The sequence below is a fragment of the Arachis hypogaea genome, chromosome 5, assembly GCF_003086295.3.
Source record: "Arachis hypogaea cultivar Tifrunner chromosome 5, arahy.Tifrunner.gnm2.J5K5, whole genome shotgun sequence".
Taxonomy (NCBI): domain Eukaryota; kingdom Viridiplantae; phylum Streptophyta; class Magnoliopsida; order Fabales; family Fabaceae; genus Arachis; species Arachis hypogaea.
The window spans coordinates 91,207,433-91,228,638 of NC_092040.1; the positions used below are offsets into that span (position 1 = coordinate 91,207,433).

Consider the following 21,206-nt stretch of genomic DNA (forward strand, 5'->3'; position numbering starts at 1 on the left):
CATGTAGTCATAGTATCTTCACGTTAATATAATATTCACTATTAATCCATTCTAGAAAAATCAAAACCAAAATTTATAACTAGACAAACACGCACACATAATATATAGCCAATAAATTATAGGTCAAATAACATAATTTTTTTATATTCATTTAAAAATTTGTAAATTCGAATTTCTTCCTAATTTTTGAAAAAAAAAAAACATGTACATGAAACATATATTTACAAATTACAAACCAAACAATAGAGTGAAGGAACCTTATACTTGTACCGTTAACAAAGATAATTATCTTTTTTAATTTACTATACAGACAAATTTAATGTCATAAAATTCTATGGATAAGTGAGAGTCACACAAACCACTGCTTCTATTTTTTTTTTTCACTCCTTCTTGTTCATGAAGCATGCGTGATATATTTATATAATTATATATGCTATTTTCTAGAGCCTCTGATTAATTTACCACTAATATATACATTAAACCAAGAACGAACCCTTTTTTTTCCTGTTATATAAGGTTAAACGAGAGGTAGAAGAAACCATTGTTGGTTCCTATAGCTATATATACATACACTCTTCTCATTGGATGAACAGTGTTGTGTGTTTTGGTGCATATTAGAAGAAGATGGAGAACTCAACTAGAGAGGTGTGTTTTAATAATAAAGAAGAGGTGGCAGCACCACTACTACTGAAAAAGAGTATCAATGAAGGAGTAGTATCATCAGAGAGTGCATTCTTGAAAGAGTTGAAGAGGGTGAGCTCCATGGCGGCACCAATGGTGGCTGTCACGGTGTCTCAGTACCTTCTGCAAGTGGTTTCACTCATGATGGTGGGACACCTTGGCGTTCTTGTTTCCTTCTCTGGAGTTGCCATTGCTTCCTCTTTTGCCGAAGTTACTGGCTTCAGTGTCCTTGTATGTAATCTCTTCTTCCTTCTCCATCCTCTTGCATTCTTCTTTTTTTGTTTCTTTTGAAATTTTTGCTTCTACTCCCTCTCTAAAAAGAAAGTATATGTGGCCTTGGGACTCTCTCGTCGTATGAGCTAACTTTTGTCGTGATGGTTTAAGATTCTTTCAAGGTCTTGTAGCTCGTTACAATGTTGAGGCGATGATCCCACTCGAGCAGGATAGAAATGGTGGTTTCTAGTTGTTAGAGAGAGGGAATTAGTTTTGATCAGTTAGTACACGGTATTAACATGATTAATTATAATAATCATTAATTTAATTGCTTGGTTTAATTCTACAGCTAATTTATCCATAACCTATCAGAACCCAGATTAAAATGGGAAACCATAGATTTTTGTAGCTAAGCTAATTGATTCTTGTTTGGAACATGGAAATCTAAAATTCTATGGGCTAACATGGAAGTGATTTGATGCATAATCCTGTTCCATTAAACTACTGTGCTATTTTATCAAACACTTCGTGTGCATAATGTTCTTGTTGATTAACATAACCATGCTCTTTTCTTTCTGAAAAATTGATTGCAGTTAGGGATGGCTGGTGCATTGGAAACACTATGCGGACAAACGTATGGTGCAGAAGAATTCAGGAAGCTAGGGAACTATACCTGCTGTGCAATCATCACTCTGATCTTGGTTTGTGTTCCAATAACTCTGATGTGGATTTTCACTGATAAAATTCTCATGCTGTTTAGTCAAGACCCTGCGATTTCTCATGCAGCAAGGGCTTACTGCATACACCTGATTCCTGCGCTCTTCGGCTACGCGGTACTTCAGTCCCTTATCCGTTACTTCCAGACTCAGAGTATGATCTTTCCCATGGTCTTCACTTCAATTGCATCTCTCTGTATGCATGTTCCTATTTGTTGGTTTCTCGTCTTTAAATCTGGGATGGGTCACGTTGGTGCCGCGTTAGCCATTGGAATTTCTTATTGGATCAATGTTATCGCTCTTGGTTTCTATATCCAGTATTCTTCGGCTTGTTCAAAAACCAAGATTGTGTTTTCTAGAAACGCTTTGCTTAGCATTGCAGAGTTCTTCCAATATGCTATCCCCTCTGGACTCATGTTTTGGTAAATATTGTTCATGTGACTAACCATTTTGTTTTGCATACCATGTGTTTGATAAAATGTCCTTCGTCTATTTTTTTTGTTTTTTCTTCATATCATGAACCAATTTCAATGTTTTCATTTGTGTGTATGTGTTAGTTTTGAATGGTGGTCATTTGAGCTGCTTACGTTGCTTGCTGGACTCTTGCCTAATCCGCAACTCGAAACCTCGGTTCTTTCGGTCTGGTATGTGGAATTCAGTTGCTGAAGTAATATAACTCGAGATTTGATCTTCTCATTTGTATGAAACTCTTGCTTGCAGCCTTAACATAACTACATTGCATTACTTCATTCCTTATGCTGTTGGAGCTTCTGCAAGGTTTGTAATTCCGTTGAATTCATTCTGATTATGTAGCATTGCTCTTATGATGTCACCCAATAATCTGTTAAATTACAAGGTATATTTAAATATTTGCATGATCTTCAATTTGTTTTTCAGTACAAGAGTTTCAAATGAATTAGGAGCAGGGAACCCAAAGTCGGCTCAAGGGGCGGTTCGAGTGGTTGTGATCATAGGCATTGCAGAGGCATTCATTGTCAGCACTTTCTTCATCTTTTTCCGGAACATAGTAGGATATGCTTATAGCAATGATGAGGCAGTTGTGGACTATGTTGCTAGCATGGTTCCCCTTCTTTGCATGTCAGTTAGTGCAGATAGCATAATGGGAACACTTTCTGGTGAGTTTATTTCAATCTTGTTTTGCAGAAAAGAAACTTTGATTCGGATATGCAGCCATATATATAGCTTCAATTGTTTTGTATATGTGTATATATATACATGCAGGGGTTGCAAGAGGTGGAGGATTTCAGCAGATAGGAGCTTATGTAAATCTTGGAGCCTATTATCTTGTTGGGGTTCCTCTAGCATTGTTCTTGGGATTTCATCAACAACTAAAAGCTAAAGGGCTTTGGGTGGGAATTATATCAGGTTCATGTGTACAAGTAATCATTCTTGCTGTTGTAACAGCATTAACAGATTGGCAGAAAGAGGTTAGTATTGCTGTTATTGTGACTTATATTTCAATGTATTATTTTGTTCAAGCAAATAGAAACTTAGATCAGAAAAAAGAAATTTTTAATCCTCATTTGATCATTTTCTCATTATAGAAATATTGGGGGAAAAACCTATTTAAAGAATGAAATACATACAAAAACAGAAAAAAAATATATTCTAATATAATTTTTTTCTAATTTTAAAAAATTAGAGGCATAAAGAAAAAAATAATGTTATCTTATATTTATTTGCAAGATTTAAATATATATGAGTTATCTTCGAATCACGACCTTTATGTTTTTGTAGCCACTTTTTTGGACACCATTTTTGTGTGGAATGAAGTTGGTAGTAATAAAAGACAACTAACGCTGAAAAATTGTAATTTTTTTTTTGTTATTGCAGGCAACAAAAGCAAGGCAGAGAATAGTTGAGAGATCAATTAAAACTCATAATAATGGATTGGTATAAAGTTTTGAGAAAACCGGAAAGAAATAAAAGAGTGGAAGAGATATTATTCAAGTACTGATAGTCTCTTCTTATTTTTTTAATTTTATCGGTTTAGTCACTGACTCCTGCAGTGGGAAAATAGAAAATAGAGTTAGAAATGTATCTTTGTGTGTTTTGCTCTTTTTTCTAGTTTTTTTTTTTCTCTTTTTTGGGTGTGTTAAAGACATTTTTGTTAATGGACTGTGAAAAGATCTAAATATCTAATTATATTAACAATGCAACTATATGTGTATGTATATATATGAGTCTCTACTGGAATTGTAGGCTTGTAGCAATGGTATACGTATATGAGAGTGAAGACCAGATGTCAGAAATTTTAATATCATGCTTCGGTTACATGGATTCTGGATTTGGTCTATCAATTTTTTCCATCATTATTTTGTTTCCACTAATTATATAATGTAAAACATTACATGATTGATTTCTTTTTTAATGACAAGGAGTTCTATGATTGTAGATAATGAAAATTATTACTATCTACTTTGCTGTTTTCTGTTGTGTCTTTTTGCTACAGTTCAATATAGTGTTTGTCCTCAGGATTTTTCAATTCTTTTTAATGGTTGTGCCAAGTTGGTTTTTATTTCATCTTCTTCACACAAGAATAATTATTGCACATGCATGTTTTCATAATTGCTTTATAGCCAGATCAGCATTTTTCTTATTCAAATCAAGTCAAAATCTCACTTTGGATTTCAGACATTGCCTTTTTTGTCTCTCACAAAATAAATGTTGGCTTACTTAGCCTTCATTAATTATCTCTGTTAGAACTTAGAAGTAAAAGGTTATTTTATTCCATGACTTTCGAGTAATATATATTATCTCCCAAAATTGGTTTTGACGCCATCAGTATTTTATGATTAAGAGTTTAAGACTAAAATTTTTAGCAAAGTCTTTTTTATATTATTATTATTATTATTATTATTATTATTATTCATGCCACAAAACAGAAGAATTTATATATATGAAATTGCAACAAACTGGAAATATACAAATTCATTACAATCTTACTATTTTTATGAGCAAGTATCTAAATTATCTTTGGTGGATGACTCACTTCATAATCATATAGATTAATGTTCATCTAGCTTGGTTCTTCCTAGTTCCTATATATATCTCGAACAACTCATTCCTGCAAGTTTCAGAGTGCCATGCACCGTGCACGGCACATACACACAACCGTATATAGAAATTCATCATCAACAATTTAATTTTAATACAATGTGAGACTATCATGCAATAATACCATTGATCCACTCATTTCAATAATATACAAGTTTTTTATTGGAGTTGTTTATAAAATTCTAGCTTTATTGCATCTTTTTGGATTGTTTCTCTTTTCTATGTGTCTTGTACGATAAATATAGTTGTAGATAAATTCGCCAAAATAGATGCTTTGTCCCAGTGCGCTTTCTTGGTAATGAAAGATCCTCCCAATAATATGTATACTTTATAATACTTTTAATTAATTTTTATGGTTTATTCATTGTCTATCAATCAAAATATCAAACAACGTAGTTAAGTTTCATACTATTATTTTAACAAGAGAGAGTTTTGTAAATCAATATTACATATACCTAACATCGTAACCAACATTGAACATAAGAAAAAAAATCTAAAATTTTAAGAACCTTTGAAATTCAATTAAAATAAATATTTGAAATTTAAATTTAAAAAATTCATCTTTAGTGAAGGTCATATTAAAGGTTATACTAAATTTATTTGACAACATGTTATTATGTTGGCTGAAAGTGACGGTTATAACGTTAAGAGAAAATTCCAACTCCCTCCCCTACGAGATGCTAAAATGACAATTCTCTCTCTTCTATTTTATAAATGTACATTCTCCTTCCTTATAACTTTTAAAAAACCTCATCTTTAATCTATTTTAAATTTTTTGTGTTAGCTAATATTAACTTTATCCATTTTTTAAGAAAAAATAAATTATTTTTTAAAAAAATACCCATTAACAAAAATTTTATTTTTATTATTAAATTTTGCTTACCAAAATACCCTTTAATAAATTATTTTTTTATTGATTAAATTGTATTTTTATTAAAATATTTTTAAAAAAATTAATAATTAAATTATTTTTTTCTAAGATACCTACCCTTCAATAATTTTTTAATTATTAAATTATGATTTTACCAAAATTTTTGTTAACAATTATTTTTATATTTTACTATTAATTTTTTGATATCAATATATATTATTTTAACATTAAATAAAAAAATCTTACCACTATTAATATATATAATAATTAATATATATTGATATTGAAAAATAATTTTCCTAAAATTTTTTTGTTTAATATTAAAATAATATATAGATATCAAAAAATTAATAGTAAAATATAAAAAAATTGTTAACGAAAATTTTGGTAAAATTATAATTTAAAAATTAAAAAATTATTGAAGGGTATTTTAGAAAAAAATTATATAATTATTAAATTTTTAAAAAAATACAATTTAATCAATAAAAAAATAATTTATTAAAGGATATTTTGGTAAGCAAAATTTAATGATAAAAAATAAATTTTTTATTAATGAGTTTTTTTTAAAAAATAATTTATTTTTTCTTAAAAAATGGATAAAGTTAACATCAGTTAACACAAAAAGTTTAAAATGGATTAAAGAGGAAATTTTTTAAAAATAAAAAAAGAGAATGTATATTTATAAAATAGAAGAGAGCTGAGAGTATCATTTTAGTATCTCGCAGGAGAAGGGAGTGTAATTTCCTTACTAACAATTCTAATACTTCAAAACTTAGAAAAAAAAAGAAGACATTTGAGGGATAGCAACCAAAAAATTATTGTCCCTGAATTATGCCATTAAGTAGATGAGATATAGTGATAAAGATGTTTATCTCAAAGTAAACCACACCAAATTTGAAGTGATGAATATTATAGTACTTAAAAAGTGATACTTAATTTATTTAAAAAAATAAAAAATTAATATTTAATTTAAAAATATAAAAATAAATAATTTTAAAACATTAAAATTTATTATAAATAATAAATTAGACAAAATTTAAGTAATAATTCGTAAATACCGTAGAATTGGCCATTTGAATTTTAACAATAGTGGCTAGATTAATATATGAGTGAGTGTGTGAGATGTCACTGACAAAAGCTCCACCAAGTCACCAACCATCCATGCCTATCTACAATTAGTCAATTACTCACATAAGACTATAAGAGCCATGATTATTCCCATATTCACAATGAACGAAGCCTACACATAAGGAAACAGTGTATGTGGTGTAGGTGTTGTAAAAATGAGTTGTCAAATGAGCTTATTTAAATAACAGAGATGTTTATTATTATTATTATTATTATTATTATTATTATTATTATTATTATTATTATTATTATTATTATTATTATTATTATAGGAAATTTTAATTTAGAACGCACCGTCAACTTAGTGAAATTTTTAATTTAATTAATACAAGTGATGACAAAGCAAGGAGCGTACTCGTTTGGCCACATATACGAGAAAAATATGGCATTTTTTGGTGAAGGTAAGATTTGTTTCGAGATAGGTAGGACATAGATTAAATTAGGAGGAACAATGTGTATTTTCAAAGGAATTATTTTCTTCAAACATGACAAAGAGACAATATATATATGTATTATTCATTTTTTTTTACTTTAGGAATTAATATTATATTACAAATAATAATCAAAATTTACACACCTAATTAAATAATGCAGAATTGCAGATAGAGTTGGTGATATATCTAAACTAGAGTAGGTATTTCTTCATTTCAAAGCTAAAAGAAGTATCTAGAATTATCTATTTTTAAATATGAAGTGTACTGTAAATTAATTATTAATTATAATAATTATAAAGACCACGTGGATATCATTTCGATCTTTTCTAGTTCGTCTTTTTCGGGAAGTAATTAAAAAAATTCATCATACAAGATTAGGGAAACATCAAGCATGTGTTGGAAACCAAGTGTCCCTATGGATGATGAGTAGTTAATTTGATAATATATATTTTTTAAAAATAATTAAAATCAGATGAATTATTTAACATGTATATGTTTGTTAAATACTATTATAGTTATTAAGAAAGGATATGCCTAGTTGTAGAAAAATTATGCTCAAGAATATGGCAAGTTGCCAACGAATAGTTTTCACAAATCACAAGAAAATGGTGTATTGGGATTGTGCTTAAAAGAAAAAACAACGAAAGAAATTCAACAAACAAAAGACTGACAGAAAATAAATCGTTGCTAATGAAAACTCAAAACCCTAGACTAGGGTATAAAAATAAAAGACACGTGATTTACCTTCGTTTCTTATTTTATTTTAAAACACTGCTTGTGTGTTTAACTGTTTAAGTATTACGGGTAAACAGATACAGCATAACGTATAGCAACAATTAAAATATGCAACAATTTTACCAACCTTCTCCTCAAATAAACTCTAAAATCTTAAATTCCAAATGAGCCTAATAATTTTAGTGATTAGCTTTTTTTTTTCCTCCCCAGTTTGTTCGAACTATAGTGTTAACCATTTTCATTATTTTTTGTCGGGTAAGCTTTATGTTGAACATTCTTTTTAAGGGGCCCAAAATCTGTGAAAATAAATATCATAAAACAGATTTATTTGTATTGGGCTTATAAATAGCACTAGGACTATGTTTGTTTTCAGGAATAGGATACTGAGATAAAGATATGGAGACACAAAATCGTATTTGACAGATGAGATATGGACAGAAATATTATGTTTAAGGACACTAATAGTATATTTTGTATCCATCATGACAGAAAAGACACAAAGACACTAATAAGAAACACAACTTATTTTTTATTTTTTTTATTATTTTTGTTAATTTTTTATAATTATATTTTTTCTCAAATTTTTTAAATAAAAAAATGATAATAAATTGAATTTTTATAATTTGTTTTAATTTATCGCCAAATAAAATACAAGAATATAAAATTTTATGTTTCTATTTTTTGTGTCTTATTCTCAGTATCTTATTTTATCCTCTTCTTAGAACAAAGGCAGCTTAGTAGACTATAACATTTTAATGCACGGTTTCCTATCCGAAAGCTGAGATCTGTTATTGAGAAGAGTTACTCCCTGGACAAAAGAATATAAAGAAAACATGAACTCTTGTTTTGTTTATTCTTTTTGTCATTGATAATAGGCCTAAAATACAAAAGGAAACAGTCTGGACTGTAAAGTATCCATGAAGTGAAATTTTCGGCATTTTAAGTAATTTTATTTGGGTCAGAAAAAGATATCTAGGAACTACTGAGAGAGCCCAGTTCATGAGTTCAAATCTCATAGAGAAAGATAAAAAAAAAAAAAACTAAGCAGATGAGGATTAACACTAGTTGCATCCAGATTTAAAAAATGAGTTTAGCCTACTTAGTAAAATATAAAAACCTATTATACCCAAAACAATATATATAAACCTATATTCAAGACCAAAAAAAAAAAAACCTATATTGTTATATGTGTGAATGAGTGCGTAAATATATGATATAATGCTTAAAATTAAAATTTATCTAATTTATCTCATAAAAAAAATTAAACTAATTTGGATTGAATGAATAATTAGTTTTATTCGTTTGGTTAAATAAATATTCAAAGTTTAAATCTCATATATGCAATAAATTATTGATCAATGATAATATTAAAATATTATTAGAATTGTTAGTAATTAGAAATTAAATTAGTAATAACCAATAGTTAGTAAATAGAATATTTATGAAGTTAGTTGGTAATATCTTTATATATATAACTTAGTTTTTGTACCAAACAACAACAATAAAATATATAGTATCAATCTTTCATTTTCTTCTCTTAAATTTAATATAGTATCAAAGTCATGGTATCCATCTTAAAGAGAATAGAATATCAATTTTTTCGGTAAAACCACCATATTTTCTTTCACAAAATTCTTTCTCCTATGTGTTGTTGTTGTTTTTTTTTGTACCTATTTTTAACATTTTCTCACTTTAACCATAAGTTCATCCTCTCCGTTTCATTTTTCTGAGTTCAACGGGTCAAAAATAATTGGCATCCGCTGCCAAAAGCGCCTCCATAAGTTCTTTGAAGATTGCCTCTTGCTCTCTCCCCCTCAAGTGCAGCGTCTCCTTCTCTTTCTTTCTCCTTTGCTCACCTTCAGCAGCCCAGCTCTGTCATCACTATCCTTTTTGCCTTTTCTTTCTATGCATCACTGCACTGTATGTGTCTTCTTTCTCTGCGTCACTGCGCCGCACGCATTGTCTCTAGAGGCGGATTGATGGGACCTAAAGTGGTCATGGTCCACTTAAAATTTTTCAAAAAAAATTAGTAAATAGTAATAATTAATAATATTAAGTATCTTTTACATATGATGTTAGAAAAAAATATAGGTTACAGAATCTTGTAAATTAACTAAAACCTAACGTATATTGAGTATTTGGACTATTGTTTATTGGCTCTTGTTCACAAATAGCCCATTTTAATAATTAATAAAAATAGTTCTATTATACTAGCTAACAGGCAATAGCCCATATTATTAATTAAAGTAGTACTAGTACGTGTGTGTTTGGATTTCAGTTTGCAAATGGGAGTTTGCATAAAAGTGATTTTGTAAACTTGCTTTTGATGAAAAGTAAGTTTGTGTTAACGTGATTTATGTTTGGCAATCTTTATATCAAAATTGATTATAATAAAATAAATATTGTTTGAATTATACTATTCAAAATCACTTTTAGGTGAAAAATGACTAAAATAGACATCAATTAATTTTTTTTTATATTATTCTATTATTTTACTTTAAATATTTGAATAGATCTTATTAATTCATTTTATAATAAAGTTAATATTTACTTACTAAATTAAAGTAACATATAAAAATTGACAAAATATATTTTAATACATAAAAACACTAATAAATATTAAATTAAAAGATAAAACACTAATGAAAAATACATAAAAAATAATATCTTATACAAAATTAGTACATAAGAATATTATTATTTCTACTGCATGTGATTAATAATTTGATCCCTAATCAAGTCTCGAACACGATCCATTTCTGTAGAAGAGCTAATGGTTAGAGTTTGATATGAGCTTTCACCAACATAACTATTATCTTCTCCACCAAGAATGTTTGCATGTTCATATTGATTAAACTCACTATCGGTTTCAGAATGTCTTCTAATAAAATTATGAATAGTCATTATTGCACACACTTGAGTTTCAATTTTGAACTTGGGCATGTGTCGCAAGATAGCAAATCTATTTTTCCACACTCCAAAAGTCCTTTCTATTGTGCATCTTAAGCTTGAGTGATAATAATTAAATACTTCATTATGATTTATAAATCCAAAAGAACGCCTAAAATTTGCAAGATGATATCGCTCACATTTATATGGACCAATATATCCTTTCGGTGTTGGATAACCAGCATCTACTAAATAATATTTACCTAATGAGAAATAAAATTAGTTACATGATAATCAAGTAAATATAATTTATTTATAAGAAAATGATAAAAATTAACCTGGAGGAGGATGCGAAAAATTCATGGTAGGAGCTGTAATAGCATTATCAAATACACGAGCATCATGCGCAATGCCTTCCCATCCAGATAAAGCAAAAATAAAGCACATGTCCCAATCACATACGACCATTATATTCTGTGTTGGATATCCCTTTCTTCCAATAAATTTGGGTTGATCACTTGGGCTAACCACACATGGGATATGAGTACCATCAATTGCTCCTATAACATTTTTAAAAAATGGCCAATATCGTTGGTCATTTTTTATTTTGCTATGAACATTTTGAAACTTAGGATCCGATGGCTTAATATATTTAATAGATAATCTCAAGCAAGCAACCAATACTTTATGAAAATGTCTACTTACTGTCTCTCGAAAATTTTAAAACCTTTATTGTATCATCCTATTACCCACTCCATGACCAACCGTGTTTAAGAACATAGTAACCATTTCCTGAACTCCCATTTATCTTGTAGATTTTAATTCTTCTTCAATTAATTCATCACAAAATTGAAAAAAAACATGTTTTTCCATCCGAAACATTTCATAACAACGAATGCCATGACCATCTAAAATTTCTTGCACCCATAAATAACCTGTTTGATCACTAGTTCTGCATAGTTTTTTGTACAAATAATTGACTGCATATTGATCAATTAATGCAGAAATATTTTTAATTTCATCTATTTCTTCTTCTATGATGAAAAGTAATTTTGATTCTTCATGTTCTTTTTCATATTCTTCAAGCAAATACTCCATGTTCATTCCAAATTAATTAACAAAATAAATCCTACATAAAAATATAAATAAATTCTTATCAATACCAAGCTAAGAAATAAATTATATATAATAAAAACAATAATTAAGTACCACAAACATTATATTATAAAATGATAAATAAGTAATACATAAATTTTTTGATTTTCTTATCCTAGTATAACAAAAACTTCATGGACAAATTAAAATAGAGTACAGTAATAACTTAATTAGTTTTGCATAAAAATCACAAAAAAAATTAATTTTGCATGAATGGCAGTGGATTATATGCTGCATGTTTGAGCCAATCCAACAATTTTTTCTCAAATCCTTTTAAGGATACAAACATTTCTCTAACAGATTTAAACATCATTAGTTGACAACAACGACTATGAAAATCAGGATCACTGGTGATCATTTTCATCTTTTGCATCTCAGCCATTACTTCCCCAATAGATACACCGGGTACTAGAAATGTGGACACAATAGTTGAACGTGATTCAGATGCAGAGGCAATTCTACTTATTGCATATGCAATTTGCTTTGAGGCAGGGACTTTAAAATTTTTCTTCTTTTTTGTTGTTTCACAAACCACATCTCTCTTTCTTTTTTCCGTAGTCTTTTGACTATTATTTTCTTGAGAAGAGCTAAGATTTATGTGTTAAAATTCAGAACTAACTCCCACACTAGCACCTATATCTTCTTCACTATCTCCAGAACCTTCTTCTATATCAATATGACCTTCCTCAAAGTATGGTTGATATCCATCGCCATCTTCTTCTATGCCACTTGGTAACATCCCAGATGAGGGAGCCCAAGCAAATTTTCCATCAGCCATAACATCTTTAAATAGTATAGTTAACTCATCTTTAAAAGGAAGTCTTTTATTTCTGAATTTTCAATATAAGGGATTTTCCTGCATGTGTACAACTAATCAACACAAGACTTATGTTACGGCCTGGCCCAGGCCACTCACGGGTCAACCCGACCCGCTGAGAACCTGACTCGAACGGTCAGGCACGCGATATCTGCCACGCAACCCAGACACGTATCCTTGACAGCTCGTCGCTACAGCTAAGAGGAAGCTTCGGGGAAGGTGGGCCCATTCTTGCATGGCCCACCTCTGACACGGTATAAATGGGGAAGGACCTGCCCTTCCCCTAAGGTACGTTACATATTACCTACCCACTTTTATCCGCACACTCACTGATTAGAGCGTCGGAGTGTCTTTGCAGGTGACTCCCCCTCTTCCCTTCACGTCGAGCCCTCGGCTTCCCGGCTCCTCAGGGCACGTACAGTCACACCGATCGAGGCAGTCCCACCTTCTCAAATCCCCGTCCGAACCGTCCGGTAACCGACCTACCAAACAACTTATTACCGAAATTAATGTTAAAATTTTTACTTTAATAATAAGTTATTACGTACCAATTGTTTTCTCTCCCACCATTCATTTGGTGCATCAACGGTATGTTTAGTATATCCCATTCTAAACCCGTTTCTTTGCCAAAAAACTTGTACCATGCTGACCATTTCTTCTTAAGATTGTCCCATTTATTTTTTAACTGAATCTTATCATATTGTTTTCCAGTTTTTTCATTAAATTGAGACAAAGCATCCTTCCAACCTTTTTTTGTAAGAGTGGTTCATTACGTTGCTGTTTAACAACTTGATCTAAACATGCTTGAATAAATTGTTTAGTAGTCTCCATGTCCCATGCTGCTTTTGCTTTTAGAGATTCATTATTATTCATTATTCTATTAAAAAAAATATAAATGTTATATATATATATATATATATATATATATATATATATATATATATATATATATATATATATATAAAAGAATATTAAATCAAATATGTTACCTTTTTATACCATACTCTCAATAATTTTATTCTTATAAAACTTTTAACATCCAACATTCATAATTTTATTAATACTTATGAATATTTTTTATTTAATTTGTCTTTTTTTGATGGGATTAATTAATCTATATTATAAAAAAATTACAATAAAATATAATATATAAAAATTATAATTATAAATTTTACATAGTAGAATAAAAAATAAAAAGGTTCACACAAAAATAAAATATGATAAAATATAAAACGAGAATTCATGTAAATAAAAAATGATAAAAATTTTATAAAACCAACAATATATATCATATGAATAAAAGAAATATAATAAAAGAGAAGAAAAATAAAATTCATATGAACAAGAAATAATAAGAATATCATAAAAAAATTAATAACATACATGAGAGATGAGAAATTAGAACACTGGAAAACAATATAAAAAAGGTCAATAACAAAAATAAGAAAAAAATAAAAAAGAATAAAGTCAAATAAAAATAAAAAGATACCTTACATATTAAACATAAAGAACAGTAAATGATAAAAAAAATTTATATGAACTAAAAAATATAAAAAATAAAAATATAAAAGAGAGTACTACACATTTTATAATGACAAACAAAAGAAAAGATTTTATAATTTATTTTAGTTCCGTGAGTACTCTTTAATTTAGTGTATTTTGGATTATAAATTTTTATTATTTATGACTCTTTTGTTACTTATAATTACTATATAATAAAAACAAATAAAGTACAATAAAAATAAAAAACAAAAACAAAAAAATCATACAAACATAATATATAATAATTACAACCAACAATATATATCATAGGAACAAAAAAATTATAATAAAAAATAAATAAAATTTATATGAATATAATCAAATAAAAAAATAAAAAATTTTATACATAACAAAAATATAGTACAATAAAGGATAGAAAAAATAATTTATATAAACAAAAAATAATAAAAATTAATAAAAATAAAATTTATATCAACAATAATTGTCATATAAATAAAAAAATATAATAAAAATATAACAATAGAAAATTAAATAAAAAAACATCAGAACACTAAAAAAATAATATGAAAAATATTTATCATATAAATAAAAAATACAATAAAAAATATAAAAATTAAAATATGAAAGAAAGAACTAAAAATTATTAAAAAGAAAATTAAAATCTTTACCTAGACAGTGATGAAAACAAATCTGAAAGAGTTTGATCAAAAAAAATTCTGTAACGAAGAATATAGAGAGAACTAAATTATATGGTTATGGGCATCCTTTTTATAGAAGAGATGAAGGGTACAGTTGGTAGATATGAAATAAATTTCTTACCTAACTTCTCCAACGGTCATTAATCTTCCCAACGTGAACGCAGAAGCTTAAATTTTTAGCTTCACATGAACGTACGTTCAGAGGTGAAAGCACTTCTAGGTTAGAGATTCCAAAAAATTGCCAAACATAACAATGTGGCATTCAAGATGTTCAAACGAGCTTTTTTGTTCCCCAACGTGAACCCCAAACACACCCGCATCTTCCAAATTTTTCTCTTCAAATAATCAGAGACTCAGAGTATGAGCATCAGCACACACTTTTCTCTCATTTAGTGGCTCTCATTATAGATTTGTGTAGACTTTTGGTCTTTTTATTATAATTTTTTTCATAACAAAACTTACAAGATATATGAAGAAAAATCATTGAAGATTTGAAGTGGACAGTCAAATATTAACCATTAGATACACAACTGATGAGCGGATAATTTATACGCTTTTTGGCATTATTTTTAGGTAGTTTTTAGTAGGATCTAGCTACTTTTTAGTATATTTTTATTAGTTTTTAAGAAAAATTTACAATTCTGGACTTTACTATGAGTTTGTGTGTTTTTCTGTGATTTCAGGTATTTTCTGACTAAAATTAAGGGACCTGAGCAAAAATTTAATTCAGAGGCTGAAAAAGGACTGTTGATGCTGTTGGATTCTGACCTCTCTGCAGTCGAACTGGATTTTTTGGAGCTACAGAAACCCAATTGGTGCGCTCTCAATTGCGTTGGAAAGTAGACATCCTGGGCTTTCCAGCAATATATAATAGTTCATACTTTGTTCGCGTTTTGACGATGTAAACTGGCGTTCAAACGCCAACTTCCTGCCCTATTCTGGCGTTAAACGCCAGAAACAGGATAAAAGCTAGAGTTAAACATCCAAACTGGCATAAAAGCTGGCGTTTAACTCCAAAAAAAGTCTCTACACATGAAAGTTTCAATGCTCAGCCCAAGCACACACCAAGTGGGCCTGGAAGTAGATTTCTGCATCATTTACTTATTTTTGTAAATCCTAGGTTATTAGTTGATTATAAATAGAACTTTTCTCTATTGTATTAGTCGTCTTGGTTATTCTGGTTCCCCCTCTGGGGCCGAAGCCAATGAACACCATTATCACTTATGTATTTTCAACGGTGAAGTTTCTATACACCATAGATTAAGGTGTGGAGCTCTGCTGTTTCTCGAGTATTAATGCAAAGTACTCCTGTTTTTCTATTCAATTTACGCTTATTCTTGTTCTAAGATATTCATTCGTACCTAAGAACATGATGAATGTGATGATTATGTGATGCTCATCACCATTCTCAACCTATGAACGCGTGCCTAACAACCACCCTGTTCTACATGAAGACAAGCTTGAATGTATATCTCTTAGATTCCTGGTCCACGACGTATGGTTGCCTCTCCTGACAACAGAGCCTTCCATTCCGTGAGATCAGAGTCTTCGTGGTATAAGCTAGAATCAATTGGCAGCATTCTTGAGATCTGAAAAGTCTCAACTTTGTCTGTGGTATTCCGAGTAGGATCTGGGATGGGATGACTGTGACGAGCTTCAAACTCATGACTGTTGGGCATAATGACAGACACAAAAGGATCATTGAATCTTATTCCGACACAAGTGAGAACCGACAGATGATTAGCCCTACGTAACCCGTAGCTGGACCATTTTCACTGAGAGGATAGATGGTAGCCATTAACAACAGTGATCCCCTACATATAGCTTGCCATGGAAAGGAGTATGAATGATTGAATGAAGACAGTAGAAAAGCAGAGATCCAAAAGGAATAACGTATCTCCATACGCTTATCTGAAATTCCCACCAATGAATTACATAAGTATCTCTATCTTTATTTTATGTTTATTTATCTTTTAATTATCAAAACTCCATAACTATTTGAATCCACCTGACTGAGATTTACAAGATGACCATAGCTTGCTTCAAGCCGACAATCTCCGTGGGATCAACCCTTACTCGCATAAGGTTTATTACTTGGACAACCCAGTGCACTTACTAGTTAGTTGTGCGAAGTTGTGAAAAAGAGTTGAGATTACAATTGTGCGTACCAAGTTGTTGGCACCATTGAGATCACAATTTCGTGCACCAAATTTTTGGCGCTGTTGCCGGGGATTGTTCGAGTTTGGAGAACTGACGGTTCATCTTGTTGCTTAGATTAGGTAATTTTCTTCTTGTTTCAACCTTTATTTTATTTTAAAAAAGTTTTAAAAAATCTTTCAAAAATTTTTTCTTCTTTTTCGTTTTTCCAAAATAATTTTCAAAAAATCCAAAAAAAATTAATAAAATCATAAAAACCAAAAAATTGTGTTTCTTGTTTGAGTTAGTGTCAATTTTTAAGTTTGGTGTCAATTGCATGTTTTAATTTTTCTAAAAAAATTTCGAAAATTCATGCATTGCATTCTTCATGATCTTCAAGTTGTTCTTAATGAGTCTCCTTGTTTGATCTTCATATTTTCTTGTTTTGTGTCTTTTGATGTTTTTCATATGTATTTTTGAATTCATAGTGTCTAAACATGAAAAATCTCTAAGTTTGGTGTCTTGCATGTTTTTCCTTTCTTGAAAATCTTTCAAAAATAAGTTCTTGATGTTCATCATGATCTTCAAAGTGTTCTTGGTGTTCATCTTGATATTCATAGTGTTCTTGCATGTTTTCTTTGTTTTGATCTTAATTTTTCATGTTTTGAGTCATTTTGTGGTTTTTCTCTTTCCTCATTAAATTAAAAAAAATAAAAAAATTTATTTTCCTTATTTCATTCATAAATTTCGAAATCTTTGGGTTGACTTAGTAAAAAATTTTTAAATTAAGTTGTTTCCTGTTAGTCAAGTCAAGATTTCAATTTCACAAATCCTATCTTTTCAAAACTTTTTCAAAAATCAAACCTTTTTCATCTTTTCTTTCATGTTTTTCGAAAATTTTAAAAATTGTTTTTCAAAATCTTTTTCTTAATTTCATTTCAAATTTTCAAAAACTTTACTAACAATTAATGTGATTGATTCAAAAATTTCAAGTTTGTTACTTTCTTGTTAAGAAAGGTTCAACCTTTAAATTCTACAATCATATCTTTTAGTTTTTTGTTAGTGAAGTCATTAACTTTAACTTTCAAAATCAAATCTTTCTAAATTTTTTTTAAATCTTTTTCAAAATAAATTTCAATCATGTCTTTTTAATCATATCTTTTCAATCATATCTTTTCAAACATATCTTTTTCAAATCATATTTTTTTCAAAATCAATTTCAAAATCTTTTCTAACTTCTTATCTTTCCAAAATTGATATTCTTATCTTTTTTAAAACCACCTAACTACTTTTCTCTCTCTAATTTTTGAAAATCATTAACTTCTTTTTCAAAATTCTTTTTAATTAACTAATTGTTTTAAATTTTAATTTTATTCTATTTCTTCTATTAATTTTCGAATTCTAACAAAATTTTAAAATAAAAACAAAAATATTTTCCTTTTCCTTTTAATTATTTTTTAAAACTCTCTCTTATCTTTTTCTATTTATCTATTTAATCACTAACACTCTTCTCTTCTTCTTATAATTCGAATCCTCTCTCCCTCTCTGTGTTCGAATTCTTTATCTCTTCTCTTTATATTATTCTTCTATTCTTCTTCTACTCACATAAAGGAATCTCTATACTGTGACATAGAGGATTCCTCTTCCTTTTTTGTCCTCTTCTTTTTCATATGAGCAGGAGCAATGACAAGAACATTCTTATTGAAGCAGATCCTGAACCTGAAAGGACTCTGAAGAAGAAGCTAAGAGAAGCTAAAGCACAACAATCCAGAGAAAACCTTACAGAGAATCTCGAAAAAGGAGTAATGGCTGAACCCAACAACAATGTAAGGAAGATGTTTGGTGACTTCACTGCAACAAATTCCAATGTCCATGGAAGAAGCATCTCAGTCCCTGCCATTGGAGCAAACAATTTTGAGCTAAAGCCTCAATTAGTTTCTCTGATGTAACAGAATTGCAAGTTTCATGGACTTTCATCAGAAGATCCTTTTCAATTTTTAACTGAATTCTTGCAAATCTATGATACTGTTAAGACCAATGGAGTTGATCCCGAGGTCTATAAGCTTATGCTTTTCCCTTTTGCTGTAAGAGACAGAGCTAGAATATGGTTGGACTCTCAACCTAGAGATAGCCTGAACTCTTGGGATAAGCTGGTCACGGCTTTCTTAGCCAAATTCTTTCCTCCTCAAAAGCTGAGCAAGCTTAGAGTGGATGTTCAAACCTTCAGGAAGAAAGAAGGTGAATCCCTCTATGAAGCTTGGGAAAGATACAAGCAACTGACCAAAAAGTATCCTTCTGACATGCTCTCAGAATGGACCATCCTAGATATATTATATGATGGTCTGTCTAAGTTGTCTAAGCTGTTATTGGACCATTCTGCAGGTGGATCTACTCACCTGAAGAAAATGCCTGCAGAAGCTCAGGAATTCATCGAAATGGTTGCAAATAACCAGTTCATGTACACCTCTGAAAGGAATCCTGTGAGTAATGGAACGCCTCAAAGGAAGGGAGTTCTTGAAATTGATTCTCTGAATGTCATATTGGCTCAGAACAAAATGTTGACTCAACAAGTCAATATGATTTCTCAGAATCTGAATGGATTACAAAATGTATCCAACAGTACTAAAGAAGCATCTTCTGAGGAAGAAGCTTATGATCCTGAGAACCCTGCAATGGCAGAGGTGAATTACATGGGTGAAGCCTATGGAAACACCTATAATCCCTCATGGAGAAATCATCCAAATTTTTCATGGAAGGATCAACAAAAGCCTCAACAAGGCTTTAACAATAATAATGGTGGAAGAAACAGGTTTAACAATGGCAAGCCTTTTCCATCATCCTCTCAGCAACAGACAGAGAATTCTGAGCAGAATCCATCTAGCTTAGCAAATATAGTCTCTGATCTATCTAAGGCCACACTCAGTTTCATGAATGAAACAAGGTCCTCCATCAGAAAATTGGAGGCACAAGTGGGCCAGCTGAGTAAAAGAGTCACTGAAACTCCTCCTAGTACTCTCCCAAGCAATACAGAAGAGAATCCAAAAAGAGCGTGCAAGGCCATAACCTTACTTGGTGTGGCCGAACCTAGAAAGGAGGAGGAGGACGTGAATTCCAGTGAGGAAGACCTCATGGGACGTCCTCTGGACAAAAAGGAGTTCCCAATTGAGGAACCTAAAGAATCTGAGGCTCATCTAGAGACCATAGAGATTCCATTGAACCTACTTCTGCCATTCATGAGCTCTGATGACTGTTCTTCCTCTGAAGAGAATGAAGATATTACTGAAGAGCAAGTTCCTAAGTACCTCGGAGCAATCATGAAGCTGAATGCCAAGTTATTTGGTAATGAGAGTTGGGTGGATGAACCCCCTTTACTCACCAATGAACTGAATAACTTGATTAGGTAGACATTACCTCAAAAGAAAAAGGATATCGGAAGGTTCTTAATACCTTGTACCAAAGGCACCATGACCTTTGAGAAGGCTCTGTGTGACCTGGGGTCAGGCATAAACCTCATGACACTCTCTGTAATGGAAAAACTGGGAATCTTTAAGGTTCAAGCTGCAAGAATCTCACTAGAGATGGTAGACAAATCAATGAAACAGGCTTATGGACTAGTAGAGGACGTGCTAGTGAAGGTTGAAGGCCTTTACATCCCTGCTGATTTCATAATCCTAGACACTGGGAAAGATGAGGATGAATTCATCATCCTTGGCAGACCTTTCCTAGCCACAGCAAAAACTGTGATTGATGTTGACAAAGGAGAGTTGGTTCAATGAGGACTACCTTGTATTCAAGACTCAAGGTTCTCCTTCTGTGCACATGGAGAAGAAGCATGAAAAGCTTCTCTTAATATAGAGTCAAACAAAGCCCCCACATTCAAACTCTAAGTTTGGTGTTGGGAGGCCAAAACCAAACTCTAAGTTTGGTGTTGAGAGGCCACAACTAAACTCTAAGTTTGATGTTGAGAGACCCCCAACCATGCTCTGAATATCTGTGAGGCTCCATGAGAGCCCACTGTCAAGCTATTGACATTAAAGAAACGCTTATTGGGAGGCAACCCAATTTTATTTATCTATGTTATTTTATGATTTCTTTAGGTTGATGATCATGTGGAGTCATAAAAATAACTGAAAAAATCAAAGCAAATTCAAA

At 30.4% G+C, this 21,206-nt stretch overlaps 1 protein-coding gene across 2 annotated transcripts; it reads left to right on the top strand.

Annotated features, from left to right (window-relative positions):
• Positions 1 to 355: 355 nt before the first annotated feature.
• LOC112801900 (protein DETOXIFICATION 14) lies at positions 356 to 4,049 on the top strand. 2 transcript variants are annotated; one of them, XM_025844850.2, is made up of 8 exons: positions 356 to 912; positions 1,488 to 1,595; positions 1,681 to 2,032; positions 2,168 to 2,254; positions 2,331 to 2,387; positions 2,508 to 2,746; positions 2,853 to 3,058; positions 3,465 to 4,049. In XM_025844850.2, the coding sequence occupies exons 2-8, from the start codon at positions 1,517 to 1,519 to the stop codon at positions 3,528 to 3,530; spliced, it is 1,086 nt and encodes a 361-aa protein (XP_025700635.1). In that variant the 5' UTR covers positions 356 to 912; positions 1,488 to 1,516; the 3' UTR covers positions 3,531 to 4,049. The 2 variants fall into 2 exon arrangements, with proteins under 2 accessions (XP_025700635.1, XP_025700634.1); XM_025844849.3 differs by having other exon boundaries at positions 1,488 to 2,032.
• The last annotated feature ends 17,157 nt before the right edge of the window (positions 4,050 to 21,206 follow it).